Below are 25,461 nucleotides of genomic sequence, written 5' to 3'. Positions count from 1 at the left end.
CCATCGTCTCTGCCCCCACATGGCATGCTACACATAAATATTTATCAGCTTCACAAACACATAACCATGCTGGTTCCCACTGTGGGCTTTGGACGCTTTTTTTACTTTCAAATGTCATTGCTTAGGGCTGTGTTTGAACTACTCATCTTGAAACTGCTATGTGTCATGGCCCTAGAGAGGCCAAACAAATCCTTCCAGTTATGAAGCATCACCTTGGAGAGGTGTGGGACAGCCTAGGTCTCTTCTGGGTTCCAAGTGGCTGATCCTGGTGGAAGCATTTTAATATTTCCGTAAGCTTCAGTATTAACATGTCTTCTAAATGTGGCAAAAAAATGAGAAATCAGAGCCCCCCCAGTCTTCACGTTTTTATAGTGACACTAAGAGTGAGTGCTGCAGGGAAGAGGTATAGCACAAGGGCATGAATTTCTGCTGGAAGAAAGGAACATTTCAACAACATCCACTGAAACATGTCAGAATTACTTAACTTTATTTAACTATTAGTCACTGTGATTGAGATGACTCACAATTAATCAGATTAGCACTGAAGGTAGCTAAGGTTTCCCTTGCAATTTATAGGATTCTCAACATGCAGCATTATTGTTTCAGGCCATTCTCATACAAATCAATGTTTGGATCAGTATTTGATGAGCAGTCCCAAGGAAACATGCAGACAACAGAAGATAGTATTATTTGTGAAACAAAACCGGGAGCACTTCTGGTCCATGGATATAGTTGTACAGCATTTCCAAGCAGGAGTTAATAGTACTGTCTTCCCATCTAAGTTCACCGTATTGATTCTTTATAGGAAGAACAGGAAATAAAGCTACAGTACAAGTCAGCATTTCACAATTTCATATCACAAATTAATTTGAATGAAGTCCATTTACTTTAGGGCAAATTTTTCAAGTAACAGTCCTGCATCCACTGTAGATTCAATCTTGCATTTCACTTTAGAGTCATACCCTGCTACTCTTCAGTATCATCTTCTGGGAGCTTAGGCCCCACTGCTTCCAGTTACGTTCGTGACTCAGGCACAAGTGTTTTTTGTAGTTGTAAAAATTTCTCTTTATGAAACTATGACAGTAAAAGTTTACAGCTAGACAGGATCGTCATGGCAAAATACTATATATTGATTACCCACAGACTGAAAAGAAGAATGAAAGACTTTGTAATTATCCCTAACCCAGCTTTCTCTATGGGTGGTGCGGAAAAAACAATCAGTCGTCCTGCAGAATGTTCCTGGGGTTTCTAAGTTTGTCAGCTGTCTCTGACACACTGGGAAGTCTCTGATCTCTCAGTCAACAGGCTATTCCTATCCTGGCATCTCTGAAATTGTTGGTTCTTTCTTGTGGTTCATTCTTTAGGTTGTCTGTCAAAAGCAGTAAGCAGCTGTAATTAAACATGTTCTTATACAACTCCGTATTGTTGCCTCAAAAAAGATTTTATTTTCTATACGACTTTCCCCTCTGTTCAAGAGACAAATGCACACATCCAATTAGTCTTCAGTTCATTGATTCAGCTAGAACAGGAGATGCAAATCCCTACTTTGTCTACAAATGAATGAGATCCTTGAAGCATAGCAGTTCTATAAAGATATTGGATCAATGTCAGGAAAAGGAATTTGAACATTAGAAATTATTAACAAATGAATAAAGAACTAAAAACATCATTATGCCACTGTATAAATCCATAGCTTGCCTGTACATTGAATGCTGTGTGCATTTCTCCATCTTAAAAACTCTACAGCTGGCTTGGGAAAAAGTACAGACCAAATCTGAACAAAGGTATGAACCAGCTTCCACACCAGCAATTATTGAACAGACTAAGGTTATTCAGCCTGGAAAGGAACATGGTAGAAGATCACTAACAGAATCAACAAGATAAACGGGATAATGGTTGTTCTCAGATTCAAGGCCTTGGAACATGAACTGAAATTAGCAAGTAGAAATTTCAAAATGAAGGTTCATAGTTTCTTTTGGCAAACATTCCTACAGTTTAACTGTGCCTTAACTATGTATTCTGAAAATTTACATGGGCTCAAAAAGTACTGAAGAAATTCACAGAAGAGAAATCCATTAAAGACTTATTAAGTACAAAATCATCACTTTTGGCTCACAAATGGCTAATTCACAGATCAGCAAATACTAAGAGAGTATTCAGGGGAAGTATTACTCTATGCTTACTTGTTCTTGCATTCTTCCCTAGGCATCTACTGCTGGTGACAACATACCGTGCCAGACGGACCTTTGGCAATTCTCAGCTGGCCAGGCACATCCACGTACTACTACGCACATACAGATACTCTGTTTAGCATACTGATTGGGATACTCCCGGCACAAAAATATGAGTTTTGGACTTTAAGGAAGTTTCATATTAAAAAAGTTATTTTGTAATTTATCAGTCTTTAAAAAAATTAAAATATTGTTATCCTGTTTCAGAAGGAAAAAAGTTGTTTCCCACCAAGTTCTGTTAACTGCTACTGCTGCACAGTTTACCTTACTTTCCTTTCGACATAGCAGTTCTACTAATCAGTGAATAATTTCAAAATGTGAATAATTTTTAAAGAAAAAAACCCAAGCAACCTCCCTGCCAATTCAATTATTTTCTTTCTTCTCATTTGAAACATTAAGATTTTCTACCAGCTGATATTTTGCCATGCTGCATCACTGTCATATGATAAATTCAATCAAGGGCACACAACAGCTACTTTAAAGGCTAACATCCTAGGCAGCTGAAGCAGCTAGAAGTTAGATCAACATAAGGATCCATCTTACAAAGGTCACTACCTCTAGAACATAAGCAAACTGCATGCACAATCCAAAAGACAAATTTTTGCCTTTTATTATTTCAACACAGCCTTTTTGTAATGCATTGTTAAAATCATAATTGAACTAACACATCAAATCAAAAGAGCATTTTTGTCTGGTCAAGGTCTGCCTAGATATCATTTTTCACAACCAGGAATATGTCATTAAGCAGACAGAGCATTAACCACATTCCACAGTGACACTGCAATATACAAGAAATATCCCTCTGTACTGGAATCAAATTATTTTCTTGCTGACACCAGGAAACCTCTGGTGAAGCACACTAAAGCTTACATTTGGAAGGAAATAATATGAACCTTAGACTCTCCTAGTTATTTCAAGCTGCCGTCTTTTTTCAGGGCTTTATGACAGGACATTTATTAGTACAGCAGCATACAGATAGTCTAATTGATGAGGTTTCCTCATGGTTTGAAACTACCCTTTTTAGAAATTCAGTTTGTCTTAAATTGGTAAAATCTGTACTTGGAAGTTCAGAGTTCCTCATCCTTAAAGAGCAATCATATACTTTCTTATATAAGCATTAGAGACCTATAAAAGCACAGATGAAAGTTACTGTCTGTCTTACTGATGAAAGACAAAGGAAATACCCTTCATGGTTGAGGTAATATTATGCAGTGTTCTTGCATGCATGTATCTTTATTTTACTCTAACAATTATGGATTTCCCATCTTAATTTTGTACATTTGATCATTTTTCGGGAAGCTTATGTCTCTGTTTCCTAAGCTGTGGTAGATGCCCCTCCAGTGCGTTCATAAGGGAGCAAGTGACAAGGACAGAGGGAAAGGTTAAGAGCTAGCTAGCTTAGAGAACCAGAATGAATGTAAGTCAAGTCACGATGGTGCTTTACCCAGGCTGCTGGGATGGAGCATGTGAATAATAGAGTTCACCTGAAAGGGACAGTACAGGCAAGACAGCACAGAAAGTTCTCATATAAAGACAACTGTCATTAAAACTGAGCTTTCAGCAGTCTAAGGAACTGTTCAATATTATAAAGCATTTATGTGAACTCTGTTCCCTCCTGAAATATCACTATTGTATTTACTTTCACAAAGATGACATATTTTATTTTTTAAGTGAGACGTTTAATCAATAAACAGAAAATTTGAGAAACATTGTATATATAAAAAAATTATTTCCACTAATAATCTTTTGTTTATGGAAACTGTTTACAGTTACAGTTCACAACTAAAAAGTTTAACATTTAAAACATTTAACTGAACATGCTTTATATCCAAATAAAAACAGTGAAGTCTCTTTCCTGAACTAGTTGAAATCATACATTTTACTAATTGCTGGCAGGGATCCTCAGCTCAATCCAGGTTTAAGTCATATTTAAAAATCTCACTCTGCAAAGCACGGTAACTTGAAACTTCCACTAAGTTCATCACCACAAAAATTTCATTTCATCATGTCAAGCATCTTGCAGAGTTGAGTAGGATGTTTTTATTTCAAAAAGTATCAGCAGTAACTTCAATGGCTTTATTTACATATGTCCCAGATGAGATGTAAGAGATGAAAAAATAAGAAAAGTGTCACAGGAGTATAAAGATTTGCATAAAATTACTTACTCTTCAATAATCCAAAAGGCAATACAAGTTAAGTGTAGAGAACAGGATTTCCCACTGTACTAGTTTGACTGTATTCCATCTGGATTATTTACTGCATTACCTTTCAAACATTTTATCTAATTAAAGATGCCTAGATACTATGCTGTTTGTTATTATACTGTCTTTCAATGAAGTACAGAAAGAAAGGAGTAAAAATAGTAGCGAAGGAAGGTAGTAAAATACAAAATTTCACATAAGAAATGAGACACAGTTTGAGAAAAGTGTGGGTTTTATTACAGCTTTGCCATTATATTAATGGATGGCAAGTGTTCAGATCCATGAAGGTAAGCACTCAGTTCCTTGAGATCTCAATGCTACTAAGGTTCTTAAAATGAGTCTGTGGATCTGAGCCACTGTTCAAAAAGAAGTTTTCCCAGTACAGGAGCTATTCTTTTGAATTCATTATTTCATAATTGGTTGAAGGTGTGTGCTCATGAAGATTAAGATCTAAGCACATTAAAAACTTGAAGTTCTTGGGGTGTTAGCCAAACAATAAGCTGCAAATGTTAAGTTTTCCATGCCACTGCAGTACAAACCTTTGGCTAAAGCAAGCCAGTCAGTCTAAACAGGTGAGGAGTACCAACAGCCCAACTGCTCACAGAAAGCTGCTGAAGCTTCTGGAAAGATTCACCAGTTAAATTGAGAAACATTCCAGTTTTCCCTAAAGGGCACAAATGTATCACAATACCAAGAGTTTAAGAATGATTCACTTGTATGTGTATAACAAAGAATATTATTTCCATGGGGTTTTGTCAATATGAGCTTTTGAAGGGAATGGCACTGTTATCATGGAGATAGTTTCATTTGTTCAGCACTTACATTGATCATACTATTTCTAATACTTTGAGGTATTACTTTAGATTACAAAGGATGCGGTCTTTCCTTGGGAAGATTTTCTTTACTCCAGGGTCGCCCCAAATGAAAATTGCTTTCTTACTCCTTTGTGGAAAAGTACAGTATCACCCTAAGACTTTGCTATGGACTACCGTAAACACTGGAGAAGTCATTCTATTCCTGTTCATGTTAGAGGCAATTTGGCAATTAGTTTTTGTGGAAGAAACTTGAGATACCTTCATTTTACCTTTGCCAGTCAGGGTAAAGGAGAAATATATTAGAAATATAGGAAGAAAATCTTGAAGGAAATATATGAACACACAAAGAATAACAAGCTGATTTATGTAAATGAACGAAAGAAAATATACTACCTTTGATGAGACTATTCTGTTATCTGGAAATCTCTGTGGAATGTACGCTTCAGTGCCTGGAGGTGGTTCACGATGCCCAACATAAATAGTCCGACTGTCCACCCAATTCTCTTCTCCAGCACACTATGGGGGGAAAAAAAACCAGTCATCATGTCAGTTCACTCAACATTTCTGCAGTAAGATGAGTCACACACTGAATTAACTAATCATGTGTCTGATCATCAACACATACATAGCCATCAGTGCATGACCCCTCACACTCCTCTGTATAATCTCAAGACCACTAAAACACATAAAACTAACTAAATGGTCAAAAATCTGCCTTAATTGCACTGTACTTTCCCTTAAGGCAATAAAAGGGAATCCATGAAAATTACTATTCTGACTTTTTAGTTTTAGAACTGAAAAAAGAATGGCTTAAGATTTTCTCAGTCAAAGTAGATATGCAGTAAGTGTTTATGTGGTTGTTACTCATTTTACCACTGATAAAAACCAGTGGTAATTAAAATGTTTATGTATGTGACAAGTACATCTCATTTTTAAGGCTAGCCAGCCATAACTTGGTATTTTATTTGCAGCAAAGTGAAACCCTGTGTTATCCGAAATACTAGTAATAATGATTTCCCCAGACACGAACAAGCTTAGGGACTTTCAGATTGCCAGGAAGAGATCTCAGCTTGTCAACTCAGATCTCTTGCTCTTTAATGAAAGGTGCGTCTGCAAGTAGAAAAAAAGTAGGTGAGCCAAGGTAAAATGTTCATATATTCGCATCATGAAACTCCACCACACCTACAGCTTGTCCAAAATTAGCACTTCTATGCTTTCAATTCACTATAAAAAAGTACAAATCACCGTAGAAAAGTATTTACATAAAAACAAAATTATCAGGGTTCTTTTTATTTAGAAATGTATTTTTTTAGGGACTTGGAATACAAAATGCTTATCCCTTAGTCAGTCTTACTAATTCCCAGCTACCATATGAAAAATATTTCTCAAGTACAGAATACATGCCTAACACTTTGTCCTACACAGAGAAGTCCAGACATCAGCTCTTTTAACATCATCATTAGGTCAAGTCTGGAGTAATTTAAACTACGTAACCAATTTAAACTCAAAAACTCTGCTTTATGTTGTAATGATGCATTTACGTATACTTCCGTTAAGCATATTAGAGGGAAGCATCTTTTCTGCATCTTCAACAGGTACATCTATTTAGTACATTAACTATGTCCTGAAAGTGCTCCTGCGCACCGGTGCTTGAGTGCCTGTCTCTAAGGGTGAACTGTCAGACTGCTACTTAGCAAACTAACACCAAACAAATACCAGGAGCAGTTTGGTAGTTAACACAGCCAAAGCATCACTCCCCAAAGCAGCTGGATATAGCTGTGCAGTTCTCGACAATAAAAGAGAGTTTAATCTTATAGACATGGTATCATCTTTTCTAGCTAGCCTTGCTGTCAATAGTTCTGGGCCCATTTACTTTACTAGTACAGACATGGCTAATAAGTCTAAAACAAAATTTGGTTCTCAAACTTACAAACAACAAAAAATATTCACCCTAACATTTCCTTCATTGGTTCATTTCTATATGATTATTCCACTGCCCCAAGTGCAACACATAGGTGAAGAACAAACTTTCAACATAAATTATTGTTGACGTGTATGTATAAAATCTTGCAACACTCTGAAAACCTGGAGCAGTTAAGCTCATAAAACAATTATTTATGTGGTGGGCACTACTTTCTTGGGGGTGTGGGGGAACATAAAAAATAGAAGGAAAACCTATTGAACTTGGACTGTTAACCACAGAATAGCTGAGTAGTAAATGAAGTAAAATGTAAAGTGACATAAGAGGCTTAAAGAAAAGCAATTTCTGCTGTCCCAGACATTTATACTAGAACTAGTTAAAAAGGACCCTAAATCATTACTATTCTTGCACATTACAGAAAAATGAAGGCGTTATGTTCAGAAGCTACCGAAGGCCAAATTACAAAACTAGGCATAAAACTAAAAATAAAGGTAAAACCAAAGGTTTTTCTTAGCCATTTTAATATGTTATTCAATATTCAATAATTTGAGAGTGTCACCTAAATATTATATGAAGACAAGCTACTTATAAAGGAAGTAAAAGTGACAGCCATTCATAAGACACACCAATGGCCTAGTCACAGCTTATGCTAAACTCTATAACTATGCTTGACCCAGTGGGAGTGCATATACAACATTTCTCACACATCAGATCCCCCCAGTGTGGAGCTGAAATTAGGATGTGGGTTAGTTTAAAAATTGCACTGATTTTCCAGCCAGAGAACTCCTCCCATATCACTGACTGGACTTGTCACAACTCCAAAAGCAAACTGCCATTCAGCCCACTTCTGAACACCAGGTAGGATTCTTTCAGCAAGCCAAATATTTTGGAAGGAAGTAAAGCAATGAAAGTGTTCCCATATTCCACCTTCCTTCTATGCCAAGAACAAAATGGGGTATCTTTTATCATTTTATTGGAACACAATATATTTTACCTTGTCAGTGCACTTGAACATACAATGCACACAAGTGATTTATTGACACTTGTGCCAAGTAATACTCCTAGAAATGCAAGAGAGTGCAAGATATTCCCAAGTAGTAGATTAAATTGCACAATGTTTATTAATTTTTTATTAGGAAGGACATTCCAGACATAAAAGCAACACAAAGATTATTCCTGATACTGTTAAGTGCCCGAGTTCAGAGACGATTGCATAAAGGGCTAATGGGAATTCAACACATGAATCTTTGAACATCAAGAAGAAATCCCTCGGCTTCTCCTTCCCTCTACACAGGCCCAGCCTGACAATTTCTTTCTTATATGTATTATAAGCCAATCTAAGACAGCTTGACAAGGATATTATTAGTTCAAAAAAGCATTTTTTTAAATTTCACAGTATAAACTGATGTTTATCATGACTCAGTTATAACAGTCCTCTGTGAAATTACCTATCAAGCTAGGCAGTACAAAAGACACAGCTCTAAACAGCATTCTCCTGTATTACTACCAGTTTTTAAAGCTCTGATGGCCCTGGCGTATTGTGTTAACACTAAGTAAAGCAACTTAATGTCACAACCTGGAATGTGTATCCCTAAAGAAAGGCTCTATAAAATTTACTTTAAGCATTGATATAAAATCAAGGTAATCTCTTCTGTTAGCTTAATTGGATGTGGTTTTATCATTGATTGATAAATTCACCACAAAAGTACAAAACCATATCTAACTTAATTTTAAGTATCTGCTAGCACAGAACTTTTTTTATTTTTTGATATGTTAATAGAGAATAGAAAATAAATGCACTTTACTAACCTAATTCAACAACTTCAAAACCCCAAAACATTCACAGTCCAAGTGTAAAAATTTAGCAGGGAAAAGGCTACGTTTTTCAGTGAGGTAAAAGTGCAATGCAAGAAGTAGCATGCATTATTCAGTACGACCACAAGGAAACTCACTTGCATGAAGCAGAAAAAGATGCTTTTAGGAAAACAGCACTATAAGTCAGGACACATGCCACCTAGAGAAACCAAAACACACCAACTGAATGTCTGGTAATGCTAACCCACAAAGCCAAACACATTGATCCAACAATTCTAATGTTCAGGTACTGCACAAGAGATCATTTACAGAATGACACAAGGGTAACTGAAAAGAGCAATCTGATGCTGCTGCCAGAACAATGAACTATATTCACTTTTTAAGTTCTATTACTTAAGCCCATTAAGGATATGTCCAAGAAACCATAAATAAACCTTAGCATTATCTGTTACTATTTATAGTATAAAGCTCAATGTACCGAGACCTAGTTTCATTGGCACATCAACGAAGAAGCATTACTTAGCTTTTACACTTTCAAGCAGGGTCAGCAATACGGAAAGCAAAGACCAGCAAAAGACTAAGTCATCTTTACGTAACACTAAATAGAGCCAGTTAACAGGATTATACCTTAATGCATGTACGAGTTCAAATATTCATGCACCTTATTTTTCAGATTTAAAAAAAAATCAAACTGAAACTAGCTTGAGATTCACCTTCATGCTACTCTGCTAATTTTTATCTAAATTTAATTTAAATAGAAATATATCATCTGAAAAGACAAGGGCGTTAGTATTCAACAGGTGACAGCAAAAAGGATGATGGGAAGATGCTAGCACTAGCTCCTGGAAAAGTAACTGACCTTGAAAGATTCCAAGCATTTCCAAGTATCTTTAGTGAAGAGATTTGACTTATAGTTTGAAAATCAATGGAAACACTGAATGACATTTCCTGACTCTCCACTTGAACTAGTAATTTGGGCATAATTAGTAGCAACAATCTTCAGTTCAAAATTATATTCTCTCTCCAAATAATGTAAACACAAACACTACTAAAATAAGTTAATATGCATTAACAGCTGAAAACTCAGCTAAAATCTGTCCTGGCCAGGCTGTAAGTACACTTTGTTGAAGAATATTATTCTCTCCTACTTTTTTGCTAAATGCTTTCTCAGAGAGTCATAAATGGACAGTACACTCTAACTACAGATTTGACAGCAATGAATTCTCAGCATCAGCTATAGCCTTGTTCGCCCAGGCTGTAACTCAAGTTCTTTCACACAGAAATACTTTACACTTATAGAGGCAGGCTTTGGCAACAGCCTGGTGTTTCAATAAAGCAGTACTATTTGATCTCAATAAAGCAATTAGCACCATTGTTAAAATTGCCCACCGAACACACAGCTGCTCAATCACTTTGGAGTTTTAGGATAACAGATACTGACAAGCTATTATCACTCAAAATCTGCATGAAGAACTAATGGTGCACAGTGTGAAAAAACTTTTGTGTGTAGAATATTTTCCTTGTATTTAATTGGATACCTTCCAACAGCTCTGCACTAAAAAATGCCCTCAGTTTCTAATTTTTCATTCCGTGGAGAGAAACAACTTCAGTAGCTCAGGAAACTGTAATTCACTAAAGGGGGGGGGGAACCTCATTTTCCTTTCTAATATCTTAAGCAAATTGTTGTCTTTGTCATACACTATTTATGAAACCATGAGATTATATAATCTCATCTTTGTCTTCATTTGTCAAATTTACCGAGTACCTGTTCTTTTACACTTGACTCTGCATCATTCTGCAGGTAAATGTGCAGCCATCTCCCTATGCAAACAATGGCGCAGTGTGCAGATTTTTACCTAACCTTTCCAAATCCAATCAAATCCACTGTCCTTTTAAAGGTAGATCTGATCTATAAACCATAAAAAACAGAATCCCTCTAAAGAAATAATAATAAAATCTACATTTCCTGTAATTGCTAGCCAGTAAAAGAGATCAAGAATTTAAATAGCCCACTTTGCAAAAAATCTCATGAATTTACATGTATTTCTTTGTAGAGATAAAGCATGAAATTCTCGTCCACTTACAGGATCTTAGTAAGATTTTAAATGTTAAGCAAACTCACTAACACCTATATAGAGCACTTAAGATTTACATTTTGTTCACAGCATTATATCAGCCCTCCATATGAATGAACCAAGCACAGAATGAAGAGTAAATGTAACTTTAAAAGCTGTTAAGATTGTTTTTGTGTTTCATATGAATATAGAATGGCATGTGTACTTAATATAAATTTATCTCAGCCTTCCAGTTCATGCCTCCTTGAGCACTGTACTTGGAATAAAAGGTTTCTGAAGCTATCCTAATACAGCTATATTCCAATCATGTCACATCAGTTTGCACAGGGACATTCTAATAAAGCACTTTGTAGACAGTCCAATTCTCCTTTCTGATTTCCAGTTTAGAGCATCATCTTTAACTGAATTCGTACTCTATACTTGAGTGAATCATTCGACTTCATGGATGACAAGGCCAGTGATCTGCGTTCGTCCTAAGAAGAGTTACATAATTCTTTGTTTCAAATACATAAAAACTAACCCAAGTTATTCAAGCAAGATTTAGATCTTTCATAAATGGTCAATTTAAACTCCAGATATTGCTGACATCCTGGCTCATTTGGTATAGCTATTTGTGATGCTTGTGCTTTCTCTTCAAGAGAAAGTATCTTGTTTAGTTTTCCTCTTTATTTCCATGAAAAGTAGCAACAAAAGCGATACAGATAAAAGTCTCCTATTCCTTTCACACATGCAATCTTCAACAATTTTCAAGGAATCACTGGGATGATGGTAAAAAGGTAGATCTGTGAAATACGTTAATTACTGGACAGCTGGAAAAATGCTTTTGCTTCATTTCTTTTCCTTTCTCCCACTGTACCAGTTCTGATACATTTTGCTCCTTGCTGCCAGCGGGACAGGGAGACAGTGTGCCTCCTTGCATATCTCCCCAGCCCCAGACAAGAACAACTGCTACATGGAAATCCCTTCAAGAGTGTCTCAATTAGAAAGGCAAATGAGAAACAGACTATACTGCAAATAGAAGTGATAAGAGAAGCTAGAAGAGAAAGTGTCACATAAGACACACGATATTTGACAGCCTTAGCACTTAAATTAATTATAAATCAAGTTTATATCTAAGTAGCTTCAGACCAACAGCTGAAATTAAGGTTTCTGGAGAAAATTTACACCTTCTTCAGGTGCTAACAAAAGCTGCAAAAAACAAGAGCAATTTTATTTCTTGCAAGGCAACTAAACACCACTAAGATTTGCGTGCAGTGCCAGTCAAACTCAGAGAGTATCTGTAAAGATGCTTTTAGAGAGAGATACTTTTAAAGAGAGCTGTACAGATACTTCAGAATGCAGGGGTTTCTTAGTCTCTTAGTTGCCAGGAGATACTTCTATTTGCAGTAATTCATCAAGAAACATTCTAAAGAGATCAAAATTTTCAGGTCAGAAAATTAACTGAAATTTAAAAAAAAATACTATTTTTACAGATTCTAAAGAAACAGGAGGATGGAGGAAGGCAAGCAGGAGACTGGTTTCATTCATTCAAAAATAAGTAATAAAAACACAGACACACCAGACTATTTGTTTTCTTTTATATGAAGATACTAAATGATTAAGAAAAATCAAGCAAAAATACCTGCTGTCAACCTTTTCAAAAGCAGAAGTTAATGCATATGGAGACAATATGCATTGGCAAGACTGACAAGATCAGATGCAACTAAAAGTCATTCCTAAGTGGTGTTCTTAGAGGAGCTTCAGGTTATTCAAAAGGGGACATATTCTAAAAATATGCTTCAAATTTAGAGCAGTAAATTACCATCAGCCTTCACGTGGACGTGATCAGAACTGGCCAGAGTGACAACACTTTCTACAAGGACTTTAGCAAACAATGAACCTAATATTCAATTTATTTGCCTATCTTCTGTTCACTCTCAGAAGTGCTGCTCTTCTTCAAGCAAGCACTAAACAAAACTTTGTATTTTTGTACTATATCTACCCTGCCCGCAACATAGTGGCAGTCTTGCCAGACCCTCAGGCCAAGATCGTGCTATGACTACACCTAAATGAAAAGAAAGCAAGGGGAAGAGTCAAATTTCTGGCCTCAATTCCAGAACAAAGACAATTAAAAGATATGGGCTTTCATATGCTTCTTTAGACTCAGTACAAGGGCTGTCAAAATGTCTTATCTGTATGCTAGCCAGTTTCTAAATCATTCAGGAGAGCTATGGACAAAGAAATAAATAGTTAACTATTGCACTCTGCAGTCTACCGACACACAGCTGAGCAGGAGACCTCTCTGTTCCTACTTTCACTAGATAAATATAATGCAGTTTTCCTGCCAAGAAAACATCTTCGTTCTTCCTTGTTAACTGTTGTCATCACGTTTAAATCTGTAACACAAGTTCACTGCAAGTAGTAGCTACTCACTGTCCTGATGGTCAGTTCTTGTTAGAGTTTAAAAGGATTTCCATTCGTCAGTGGATACGGAGCTAGTGAAACTATGATTCTGGCAGAGAGAAAGTGGGGCTACTTTGTGGTATCATTGTATATTCTAACAAGTCTAACGATTTGTAAAATGCTGGTCTTGCAGGCCACTGAGTCAGTGGCCAAAGAACATCCAAACGTTGTTACATGAACTGTTCCATCCATAATGATCTAGGGCTTTAGTTCTTATGTTACATATTTGTACTGGAGATTCACCAAGATATTTTAAACTGATTTATATCTCTATATATCTTTATATATTTATCTATTTATACTTAGCTGATACTGAACTACAGTTTCTTAATGAACAGTGACTTACTATTTAACACCTTTTTGGGGTTTTTTGCCGCACAAAGACTAATTAAAAAAATAAGTTTCCCAGTGTATGTCTGTAGCTATGCTACCATACATACTTCAGGTCAGCCTGCAACCTTATCAGAAGCAAATATCCCAAGAAAAATGAGAGAGAGAAAAACTATCACATGGGTGCTGCAGAAATCAGTACAACTAATGTAGTTACTACCTGTTAGTCTTCCACACCTACCTATAAGGAGAAACCTAAATCCTCAGCAAAATTAGCAAGTGTCACATTTTGACAAATTTTCAAATGAAGATCTTGCTCACTTACTCCAGTCCCCAACTTATTCTCCCGACTAAGGCTAGACTGTATTGGACTAAGGCTAGACTGTATCGGTCTACATAACTACCCACAGAAGTAAACAGGTAAGGTACAAATGACAAGCTTCCCCTGCATTACTGATAAATTTATCAACAGCCTGGAAGCCCTGGTATCAGTCAGAGTGACAATATTAACAGCCAAATTTCTACTATGAGTAATTATATTTTGCCATATTCTCTGCAGTGTAACTTGTAAATTATATACCTCACTTTCTTTTATATGTAATCAGTTTTGAGAGCTATTTAAAAAGTCACATCATAATCCCAGCATACCTATACTTCATCTTGAAGAAATCTTGTATTTATAGTTCAAAAATAACTTGGCTGTTCAGAATAACTGATTAATTACATATCATTAGAAGCTACCTAGCATTTTCCTTCACCTCCTTACTTTTTACTGCACACCAGCATCAAATCCCACATTATGCAAATTCAGTTTGGTGAACACCAACTCAGACACACACACACTTTGATACAAGAAAGGACCCTAACTACAGATGGTTATAAAGGTTAATGAAACATTTATTTGGAGCTATTTGAAAAACATACTTTCAACAGACTTCAAACTCTTACATAATTATACAATAGTATTCTAGTACAACTCTGGCACGCTAAAGGAATATAAAATATTAACCTATTATTACGTCTTCTAACACAGCAAAGCAATATGTTGAAGTATTTGAGGAAAAAGGCCACGTGCCGATTCAAGCAAGAGCTCACAAATTGTATTTTACAGTTTTACCTACTATCATACAGGTGTTGCTGACGAAATACCACATTCAATCCCCATGCATAATAGTGAAGATCTTTTAAATTTTCCAAAAGTAGCAGACATCAGGATCATAAATCTGACCTCAGATAAAATATACACTGATGAAAAACAAGAGTTTTAAACTTATAAAATGGCACGAAGGACATTCATTCCCTTTGAGTGTTCATGTCAGGAGCATGAGCAAACCTACTCATGATGCATAAAAAGCTTTACGACACCAATAACCACAAGATTTTAGAATCTCTTTTGTTTTAACTGCACTTGAGGAACATGAATTCCACAAAGATTAAATATTACTTGACAATTCCTTTGATGTACTGAGCTTTTTAATATTTACTTTTACTCTCAGAGAACAGATTTAAGGACTTGCAACTGAACAATATGAAGTACAACAAATATTTCACAACTTCTTACTTTTACAAACATCAAAAGATTTATTTCAAGAACAAACACTTCTACTGCAACCAGTCAAACATTTATAAAAAGTAAACTCTAACAGTATTTGCTACTATTAGTTGTATTTTAAAAGTTAGATATTCATACAAAATGATTTATTTTACATTATAGCTATCTCCTTTGTCATAGTCTCAGAAAAATGTAAGCAACATTTCAAAAAATTAGCCACAATACAAAATAAATAAATGAAATTAAGTTGACTAGTCAGTTAGAAGCTAGTGCCAGTTGCTATTCAAAAAAATCTAAAAAGTCCAGAACATTTATTATACAAGTAAACGGCAAACTTCAGAAATCAAAATAGCCAATGCTTAGTAGTCAAAACAGAAAAGGAAGTTCTGTAACTAAACTCTTTGGCAACTAAATTCAGAGAAACTCCAATACCCAATTAATCACTGAACAAGACAGGACACTGGAAATCAAGGAAGGACTTTCGGTTTTTACTATGTTAAATAGTTCAGTGAAGACTGAGTGAAGTTTAAACCAAAATATCATTAATAACTCAGAGAGAACTACTGATACAACAAAGGTGAGGAATACTTAAAAACTCTTTTTTCCAACATATATTCAGTGACCTGTAACATACTAGAAGTTGATCTACAATGACTGGCCGTCCTGAGTAGACATTCCATACTTGTAAAATACTACTAAATAGAAGCATTAATGATAGCCAGGGAACTCATAGTAAGGTCAACACAGTATGCCCAACTCATCTGAAGTCAAATTCCAGTATACTCAGTACAGTGTCAATGACCATCTCTTGATTAAAAGCAGAGAAGGTACAAATGATTTTATTTTAGTAAAAACTGTAGCTACTTCCCACTTTAAAATGTAAATCACACACTCCAGCATTTATCTATAGCCCAGCAATCAACGTCCTAAATAATGCTATGAGATTTGTATCCATGTAATTATAGAAGATGGGGAACATGCTTTTGGAAGCTTTCGATGCTCCATGTACCTCCTTTTATTTATGTGTGAAAGAAGAAATGTCCACATTCCACTTTAATGTATCAAAACTGTTCTGTGTCCTTCATGCAGGAAAGCAAAGATATTTTTAAAAAAAGATTTTCCTATCAAGTCTAGAACTGTACTGTACATTAAGATTAATATATTCTGAGCTGCAATGATTTTGATAATAAAGGCAGAGGACGTTATGTAGCTTTTTCTGGGATGAGACGATAAGTGTAATCTCAACCTCCACATGTCTGCCATTCAGGGATACAGAAAAGGTTAAACAACCTTTTGATGTTGCAGGCTTCTATTCAGCAGCAAAAGCACACATAAAAACACAGGAGAAGGCACCTACTTCCAGGCTTTGATTTACTGCTGTGATTTCTTTGACATCGGGAGGGATGGAGGCAAGTAGTTACAATACATCACCCCCTAAAAACAGCTTATGATGGGATAGTCTCTTTTTGCCATAAAACTCTCTCTCGGGACTCTAGCAATCTAAAAAATTCCCCCTTTTTTCCCTAGACAAACATAGCCCACAGCATAAACTCACATCTTTAACAAGTTGGTGAACTACTCCCTAAAGAAATGTTTCTCAGACTTCAAAGGCTGATCTGCCATCTCTTCCCTTTCTCAACAATAAAGAAAAAATAAGAAAAAAATCTAAACACATTTTCTTCTCAATAGAAGAACACAAAGGAAACCAACAGTAGCCAAGAGTAGCTTACAGAAGGTTGACAGTCTCCCATACCCCACATATTGGGAACCCCTACCATAAGTAAACTCCCAGTACAAAGTACATGCTGGTAGGAAACACCTTTATTTAGCAAACTTGAAAAAGCATATATGTACTTGAGGACATCGCAGGCCCTACGGGCCCTTCAAGGACAAGTTGAGAGTATCAGGCTTGTGGATAGCCTCTATGACAGTTAGAAAAAAACAATTCATCTTTAAATAGAAGGAAGATACCTGAGAGATGCTACTTCAACTGAACAAGTATCAAAAAACCCCTTTAAATCAGAATCATCAGGATTATCTGTTTTAATCTGCTGTGTATGACAGGCTAAAGAACCTACAAACTGAAACAGCTAGCTAATCATAAAAAAGGAAAAATATTTAATATTTTTTCCTTTTGCAACATTTTGTTGTATTTAAAATGTATACACATACTTAAGAAATGGAGTTAGTACAACAGTGAAGAAAAATATTTTTAATAGATTGTTTCCTTTCTTAGTGTTATCTTTTTGAAAACAGTCCAATAAACAGATTTTCTTTTTAAAGATTTAGCTTTCATGCTCAATAAAATAAATCTATTCCCAGAAAACAGTGTGCCCTCCCATCTGTCTCTTCCTGTTTGACTAGGAATTCCTGGAACCAGTTCAATGAAGAAAAAACAAAACTGCATATCTTCAGTTGCTGCAAAATTGGGTTAGGAAAAGCAATGAGGAATTTTGAACTAGCTTGTCATGCTATTTTTTTACACCCCTGTGTCCAGGAAATAAATGAAGTCTAAAGTGAATATCCAATACTCTTATTATACTGTAATATATATTTCAAATATTGCTTATTTGGAAAATACATGACCGTAACAATTCTGTACTTTGATTCACACTTCCTTATTCATAGATCTTCTCAAATGATTACTGGTTTACTGAGCAATATGATCTGACTTCAAAGTTCAATCGAACTGTAAAACTGCCCATATTCTGAGCAGAGGTTTGGACTGCATAACTTCCACAGGTAAGTTTAATTGGTTGCATAAACTGCCAGACAAATGCCTACAATTCAGTGATTTTAGGAGAGAGAATTTTATGCCATGTCTAAAACCAGCTAACATGAGCTTACTGACTACCAAGCCAATTTCAGTAACAACTGTGGTTGTAAACACAAGCCTGAGCATTCAAGACATTTATTCTACCAAGTAATTTTTTACCTTAAGCCTTTAAGAACATTGAAAGCCAAAACCAAAACCCAAATCAAGTCAGAAATCATTGGTCTAGACTAATTTTTTTTTTGTTCCCCTCAAAATGCAGTAAAATAACAGAAGATTCTACAAATCCTACTTCAGCCATATCACAAATATACACTCATAATGAATGAGGCATGTTTGGCTCCTGCAGAAGAGCATGTTATCAGTTTTGTAAAATCTGTTTGTTTCTAAATGGTTTTGACTACATGCTGCACGCTTCAGGACACTTATCCTATGGGCAGGATCAGCTGTCCTGCAGGCAGAGAAGATGGGCAAGATACCAAAATTATAGTGCCAAAAAGAAAACTTTAGGTGGTAGCCCAAGGAGTATTACTACAAATGAGATAACTAATCCTTGGCAGTGTCCTGGTCGGTAGTACAGTGTCTTACTGGAGTTATTTCTGTCTACTTCCTAATACTTTCCTTTTTTTTCCCCTCCCTAAATATAACAAGATTTAATCCATAAATAAGAGAGGTAATTTCAGGAGGGGAAAGTCATTTACTTTTGCCTTCTAGAAACAATTACTCTTTCTTGGGTTTAGGAAGCATTCTTTTGGACAATTCCTTGGAAATAAAATACAACTACATTTAATAAATGCAGATGGGAATACCAGGCACAGATTCTGACTGGAATTGTCTTAGGAGGCATAGTACAAACAAAAAAGGAAACTCACCATTTTGTCTTATAAATAAGCAGCTATGACAAAACCCAAGGAAAGCCGAAGATATTTTCACACTTATTTTACTTTTTAGAATATGACTGCATCTGAGGCCTTGCCAGAGCAGCAGCACCAGTTACCATATCCAACAGCCATGCCCCTGGAAGTGGATAGCTCCTGTAAGTCTAGTGCAGAGAAAGATCATAAGTCTACCAGTTATCCTGTTCATTTTTTTCTAGTACACATGGCTCCTAAGGGGTCAATTATACATTGTAAGTTGAATTCAAATGGAGTAAGTATTCTGATTCTAAGAGATAATTAATTACTTTGTTTCTTAATGTAAGTTGATTATGTGCTTATGCAAGAGGCTATCCAGTGGCAGCTAGAATGTTCTACTTCGGCTGAGCCACCGCCTCTCATCAATGGGGCACTGCGAGATGGAAATGGCAATGGACTTTTCTTCTAATGGTAGGTCAAGTCCTGTTCACACCAGTTTGACGAGTTCTGGCACATACAAGGAATAAGGATATTATGTGGCAAGTGCTATCACAAATGAGTTAAATGTGCTATTGTTTTGAATAAAAAGAAAGCTTATAACTCTTAAGGAGTTTTATTACGGACAATATTCAAACAGTCGAGAACATTGTTTCTTGTGGGTTTTTTTTGTCGTTGGGGGGGGGGGGTTCAGTGAGGCTGTAACATAGAAGGAAGAAAACTGACTTCAGTTGCAACCTTCTGGAAACAAGACATCCAGATGCTTTTGTGAAGACACTGACAGAAACCTGTTAAGCAGATAAAGGGTTCATCTGCAGGGTAAATTTTTACATTTACAACAAGAGTAATAGGAAGGTACAGAAGCTATGCCAAAATGTATTTGCACTTAACATAAATCCTTCCAAATGAAAAGTGTTAAAGTCCTACAAAAAAGTCCTATCAGAGGACTATACCTCTAAATAATCTTTAATATGCTATAAAAACACTTTCTGGAGACAAGTCCAGGACAGATTTTGTTTGCAGGGCCCCCCCCGCATCCTCTCTAGACTCACTGTACCTTTGATAGAGTTAAAATACCAACCGTCAAAGAACACTCATGATTTCACTTGTATATATTAGTCAACATCTTGAATTAAAACAAAGCAAAAACTATAAAACCTGAGTAAATCACACATGTTAATCATCTGTATTAGAACCTATATCTTCCCTGCCATATACTCTATAAAATGCACACTTAGCACTAGATAAAAGCAAAGGTTTGTCCTTGTAAGGAGCAATGCTAACGTGGGACTGTTAACAGGGAACAAATCAAAATAAACTGCACGCTTTCACTTATTCCACAGTGTCACAGTTGAAAGACTTGGAGATACTGTGAAAAGAAACGCTTGCTATGTCCCAAATACAAAATTTACATCGACCTAGTGGCCCTGTAAACACTGTAATATTTTTCTTTAAAAGCTGCTTGGATTTCTATAGTAGCAATTATTCTTAAAAGTCACTTCCCTGCAAAACTGTAAATTTAGTATCAAAATTAGCTGTTTTATAAAACATCTAAATTGAGTACTTGTGAAATAACGAATGTTTCACTCAAGACCAACAAACAATAAAAATATCATTTCTCTACAACAGTGTTATTTACATCCAACTGATGAAGCTGCTTGCTTCAGATCTATTGAAAGTACACAGAGGTTACAACCATATTCTCTATTTTCTCTTTGGGTGCATGACAGAAAAAAATCCACAGGATCACCCTCAGAGAGAACTCTTCTGCATTTGCTCAAGGAGCTGAAATAGGATTAACTTCAGAAGAAAAGAGTTTTCTCCTCATGTGTGCGCACAAAGGGAAGTGGGCTAGGCAATGGACATGGAAGGGACAAGGTATCATGAAACAACTCACGCTGGAAAACTTAGATCATCTAACAGATACTCATGCCTTCCAATTAATACTCAAGCAACTAATTTTCCCTCCCCTTCTTGTTATTCTAAATTATATCCTGCTGACCATTTTAAGGGTCTCTATACTTCAATACTAGCAGTTTTAATACCAGGCGACAATTATATTCTAAATTACTCTTTGAAGTAGGGGAAAGTTGGTGATGGAAGCAGGAGGTTAAGTAAAGCTGATCTACAAGTTATTTCAGGAAACAAATTGTTAAAAAAACAGATTCATTGCTAACTGATTTTCAGCAAGCTGGATAAATGGTCCAGAAAGTCCAAATTTGTACTTTATGGTTGTCGTGGTTTAACTCCAGTCAGCAACTAAGCACCACGCAGCCGCTTCCCCCTCCCCCTCCCAGTGGGGTGAGGAGGAGGAAAGCAAAGGAAAAAAAAAGTAAAACTCGTGGGTTGAGATAAGAACAGTTTAATAACTAAAGTAAAATATAATACTAACAATAGTAATAATGAAATACAATAATAATAGTAATGAAAAGGAATGCAACAAAAGAAGGGGGGGGAGAAAAAAAATCAGTGATGCACAATGCAATTGCTCACCACCCGCTGTTAAAGTGTCCATTAAAATTAACACTTCCTGCAAGACTCTTCCATCACTAGTTTTACTTTCAAGTTAATGAAAGCAATATCAGTATTGCCAATTCTGTGACAAAAGCACATTTTATGCTTTTTGGGTTTTTTTTATTTTTTTTTTAAATTAGTTACTCCAGCACATAGAAAAAAAAAAATCAAGAGCACAGAAACAGAAGAAGGAGAAAATATAAACTTGAATAGCTGGCATGACAAACTAAAGTTTATTGGCTTAGCAGACAAGTACTTTCAAGGACAAAATTATTTTATATTGAAGCCTGAAACTATTTCACTGTTGAAAACATTTTGAATAGATGAATACTAAGCATATAAACAGGTTATAATCTTAGAAAAAGAACAAATATTATGACAACTGATTTTAACTCTCAAGGTGTTTAAATCTCATAACAGAATACATTAACACAGAACATGTCCAAAAAATACTCAGATCTGGATTTAAAGATCACATGTGAATTTTACTGGTGTCATAACTGTGATGCTACTTGCTTTACGTTATTGTCCTGGTTTCGGCTGGGACAGATTTAACTTCCTTTTTAGTAGCTGGTACAGTGCTGTGTTTTAGTTGTTGCTAAGTAGCGCTTATCCTAACTCAAGGACTTTTCAGTTTCCCATGCTCTGCCAGCAAGCAGGTGTGCAAGAAGCTGGGAGGGAGCACAGCCGGGGCAGCTGACCCGAACTAGCCAAAGGGGTATTCCATACCATGGAACGTCATGCCCAGTATATAAACGGGGGGGAGTCGGCCGGGAGGCGCGGATCGCGGCTCGGGAACTAACTGAGCATTGGTCAGCGGGTGGTGAGCAATTGCATTGTGCATCACTGGTTCCCCCCCCCCCCCCCCTTTTTTTGTTGTATTCCTTTTCATTACTACTATTATTATATTTCATTATTACTATTGTTAGTATTATATTTTACTGTAGTTATTAAACTGTTCTTATCTCAATCCACGAGTTTTACTTTTTTTTCCTTTGCTTTCCTCCTCCTCACCCCACTGGGAGGGGGAGGGGAAAATGGCTGTGTAGTGCTTAGTTGCTGGCTGGGGTTAAACCACGACAGTTATCCATTATATGGAATGTACACTGCCTCAGCAGCCTGTGGTTCCATGGCATGAAATATTAGTTTCTGTGTTTCTCTCAATTTAATCAGTGTAAGATAATCCTTCTAATTCTCAGATGCTATCTTCGGCTTTTTATTGCACTCTCTCCAACATTTAAACAGATTTCTTATAATGTAGATACCAGAACAAGGAAGAAATAGCATACCAGTTTCATTCTTAATGGTGTAGAAATCTGCTTACTCCTAATGTTTCCATTTTAATGTTATACACTTACTTGAGGTAAGTGAAATATTATTTATAAATCCTTTTGTGCTTTGTTGATACATCTGCACAGATATGAAACTGGACAGATGGGAAAGGATTTTCCTCCAATGTGATGCTAGCTGGAAACCTTATGGGTAAAACACAAAACAAAAGCAAATTCCATCTGTTAATAAATATTTTGGGTTTAAGATGAAACTGAGCATTTTTTCCCTTTTAATCCCTCATCTTAATATCAACCTCCTTATTGACATCTCCACTGTTGAAAGTCTAGGCATTTCTAAATATTGTAAAGATTAATACAGCATTTGATTTGCCAAATATTCAATAGTTAGGAATACTCATGACAAATACATAGTTTTGTCTCAATGTCTTGAGGTACACAGCCTTGGTGTACCTCAAGTATACCTCAAACAGGAAAGGACACAGAGGGGCCACCCACGCTGGTGACCTTTGCAAGCTCTCCAGTTCGAAGAAAGGGAAATATCTACACTTCATACTTTTTCCTAATTTATTCACAATGGGATTTGCTAAGCAAATTAAGACTGACTGGTGAAAGAAGTGAAGAGCCAACAAGCAGAGGGTTATATATTGAGGAAGTTAGACCTACTTAATAGGGGGCAGAAGAAAAATGCATGTCCCTGGGAAGAATCCTAAAGCTGATGAAAGCTTTGCTATCTGTAAAGACATTAAACTCCTCAATGCTATCTCTTGTACTTACAATAATAAAAAAAAATTAAATAATTCTAGATGGTAGGAGCTGTTAAAAAGGAAAAAAAACAAAAAGGGGAAAAGCCCATACAGGTAAAAGGACTTTGGAGAACAAATAACATGCTAAGGCACTGACCACAGGAGGATGTACAACAGGGTAAACCCACCTTGGCATCAGCCTCCAGGGGCTGCAGGCAGATGGGAAGACAGCAGCCATTCACCATGGCTGTCCTGGCCTGGCCACCTGATGGCCACCACCAGGATGGGCAGCGGGGCCCCTCAGAGCCTTCCAGAAGGCCCTGTCTGTTAGGCCCTGGTTTTAAGCACAAAAAGAAAGCCAACGCTTGGCTGGAAATTTAATGCAGGGCTCCCAAAATGGCAGGAAAGACACCAGGGGAAGGGGTGGAGAGGCAGCCACACTAGCTGTGCTGTGGGGAAGGAGGCAGGGAGCACCTGGTCACTGCCGGGCCCTGCACAGGGCCCCGAGAGACATGGCAGTGCCCAAGAGCACACACTCCCCAAAAAACAAAGGTGCATATAGACAAAGCTGATGTAGTCTGCTCTTAGATAGCTGCAAAGCCCCTGCTGTAAGACAGAGAAACCATCAGAGTAAACGAGAAAGGTGAATTCCACCTCTAATCTTGTAAGGGACCATCTGCACAATTTTTTCTTTTTCTAAGCATTCAGGTTTCACTGACAGAACTGTTTTTAAAGTGCACACATCTGGATGAAGGAACTGGGTTCATACGATACTCAGTTTCCTGATATTAAAAAAAAAAAACAACCAAAACACTATGTATTTTTGAAGGTCTGGCAAAACCAGCGAGTTCCACCTCTGCTGTACCCATGCAGCTGCCATCCTGTTTGACGGAGAGCACATGCTACTGAAAATCTGACCTGACACACAAAATGTGACATCACTACGACCAGACTACAAACGAACACAGGAAATAGGTAAAACAGTTCTCAATCTCTGGGGCCACACCAGCGGCCATTGCTGTACAGTGTCAAAAAGCTGGAGTCTGCTGAAATCCTGGCCTCAACCCCACTACAGGTGATCTCTCCCTTGTTTGGCAGCCCTGGTCACACATGAGTAACACTGCCATCCAAGAAACAGTCACCATTGCTGCATTCGTGTGACAAATGCCAGTGTACAGGCACGCTCATTTTATAAAGCCTCTATCAGGGAAAAAACAGACACAGGAAAACTGCATCTTCAATACAAAACTGCTGGCACATGCATATTCTCACCTGTGACAGTATATCAGCCACCTTGGTGGCTTGCTGTAGCTAATGGCCACATGGTAGCCACCACCATCACCACCAAAAGGCTGAGCAACACACAAAACAATCTGCTTATTCCACACCTTGTAAGGTGAAGATTAGTATTAGCTAAGACAGCTTCTTAGCCAGATCTCCGTAAGATGCTGTGAAAGCAAACAAAAGAACTTCTACAAAAATATAGCGCCAGAGAGATTCATGAATTTCAAGCTTTATTTACAGGCATGGAGATAGGAAAGTCATCTACCTGAGGTGGTCTCATCTAGTGAAGTACAAAAATCAAGGAGACAACCTTTGCAAAAATATTGATTTGCACTGGGGATGCAGTTTTGTGGAACGATTGTTGCAACAACCTCTTGCTGTTGAAAGACACTGCAAAGGGTCTTCTCCTTTGCTATTCTGGGCTTCTGAAGACACAGATATTTTCCCTTGCTGTAGAGAACAAATTTTTCCCTTCCCACCTTGTACACAAATGTATGTATTATTTGAAAAAAATCAGACTCATCTTAGCGGAAACAAAAGATATGTTCAGTATTTCTTTTTTTTAAATAATTGTAATGTTGAGCAAAAGTCATACAATGTTTGAAATCAAAGCAGCTAATGA

At 36.7% G+C, this 25,461-nt stretch overlaps 1 protein-coding gene across 1 annotated transcript in view; it reads right to left on the bottom strand.

Annotated features, from left to right (window-relative positions):
• The window catches only part of ATP11A (ATPase phospholipid transporting 11A), a 133,730-nt gene that overhangs the window by 63,799 nt on the left and 44,470 nt on the right, over nucleotides 1-25,461 (bottom strand). The window contains exon 2 of the mRNA XM_050896599.1: nucleotides 5,641-5,763. Within this exon, the coding sequence (XP_050752556.1) occupies nucleotides 5,641-5,763 (123 nt within the window). The remainder of the gene's footprint in view (nucleotides 1-5,640; nucleotides 5,764-25,461) is intronic.

The sequence above is a fragment of the Gymnogyps californianus genome, chromosome 1 (genome assembly GCF_018139145.2).
Source record: "Gymnogyps californianus isolate 813 chromosome 1, ASM1813914v2, whole genome shotgun sequence".
NCBI classification, from domain to species: Eukaryota; Metazoa; Chordata; class Aves; order Accipitriformes; family Cathartidae; genus Gymnogyps; species Gymnogyps californianus.
Note: the sequence above shows the minus strand (reverse complement) of the source record. Positions and strands in the feature narration are given on the sequence as shown.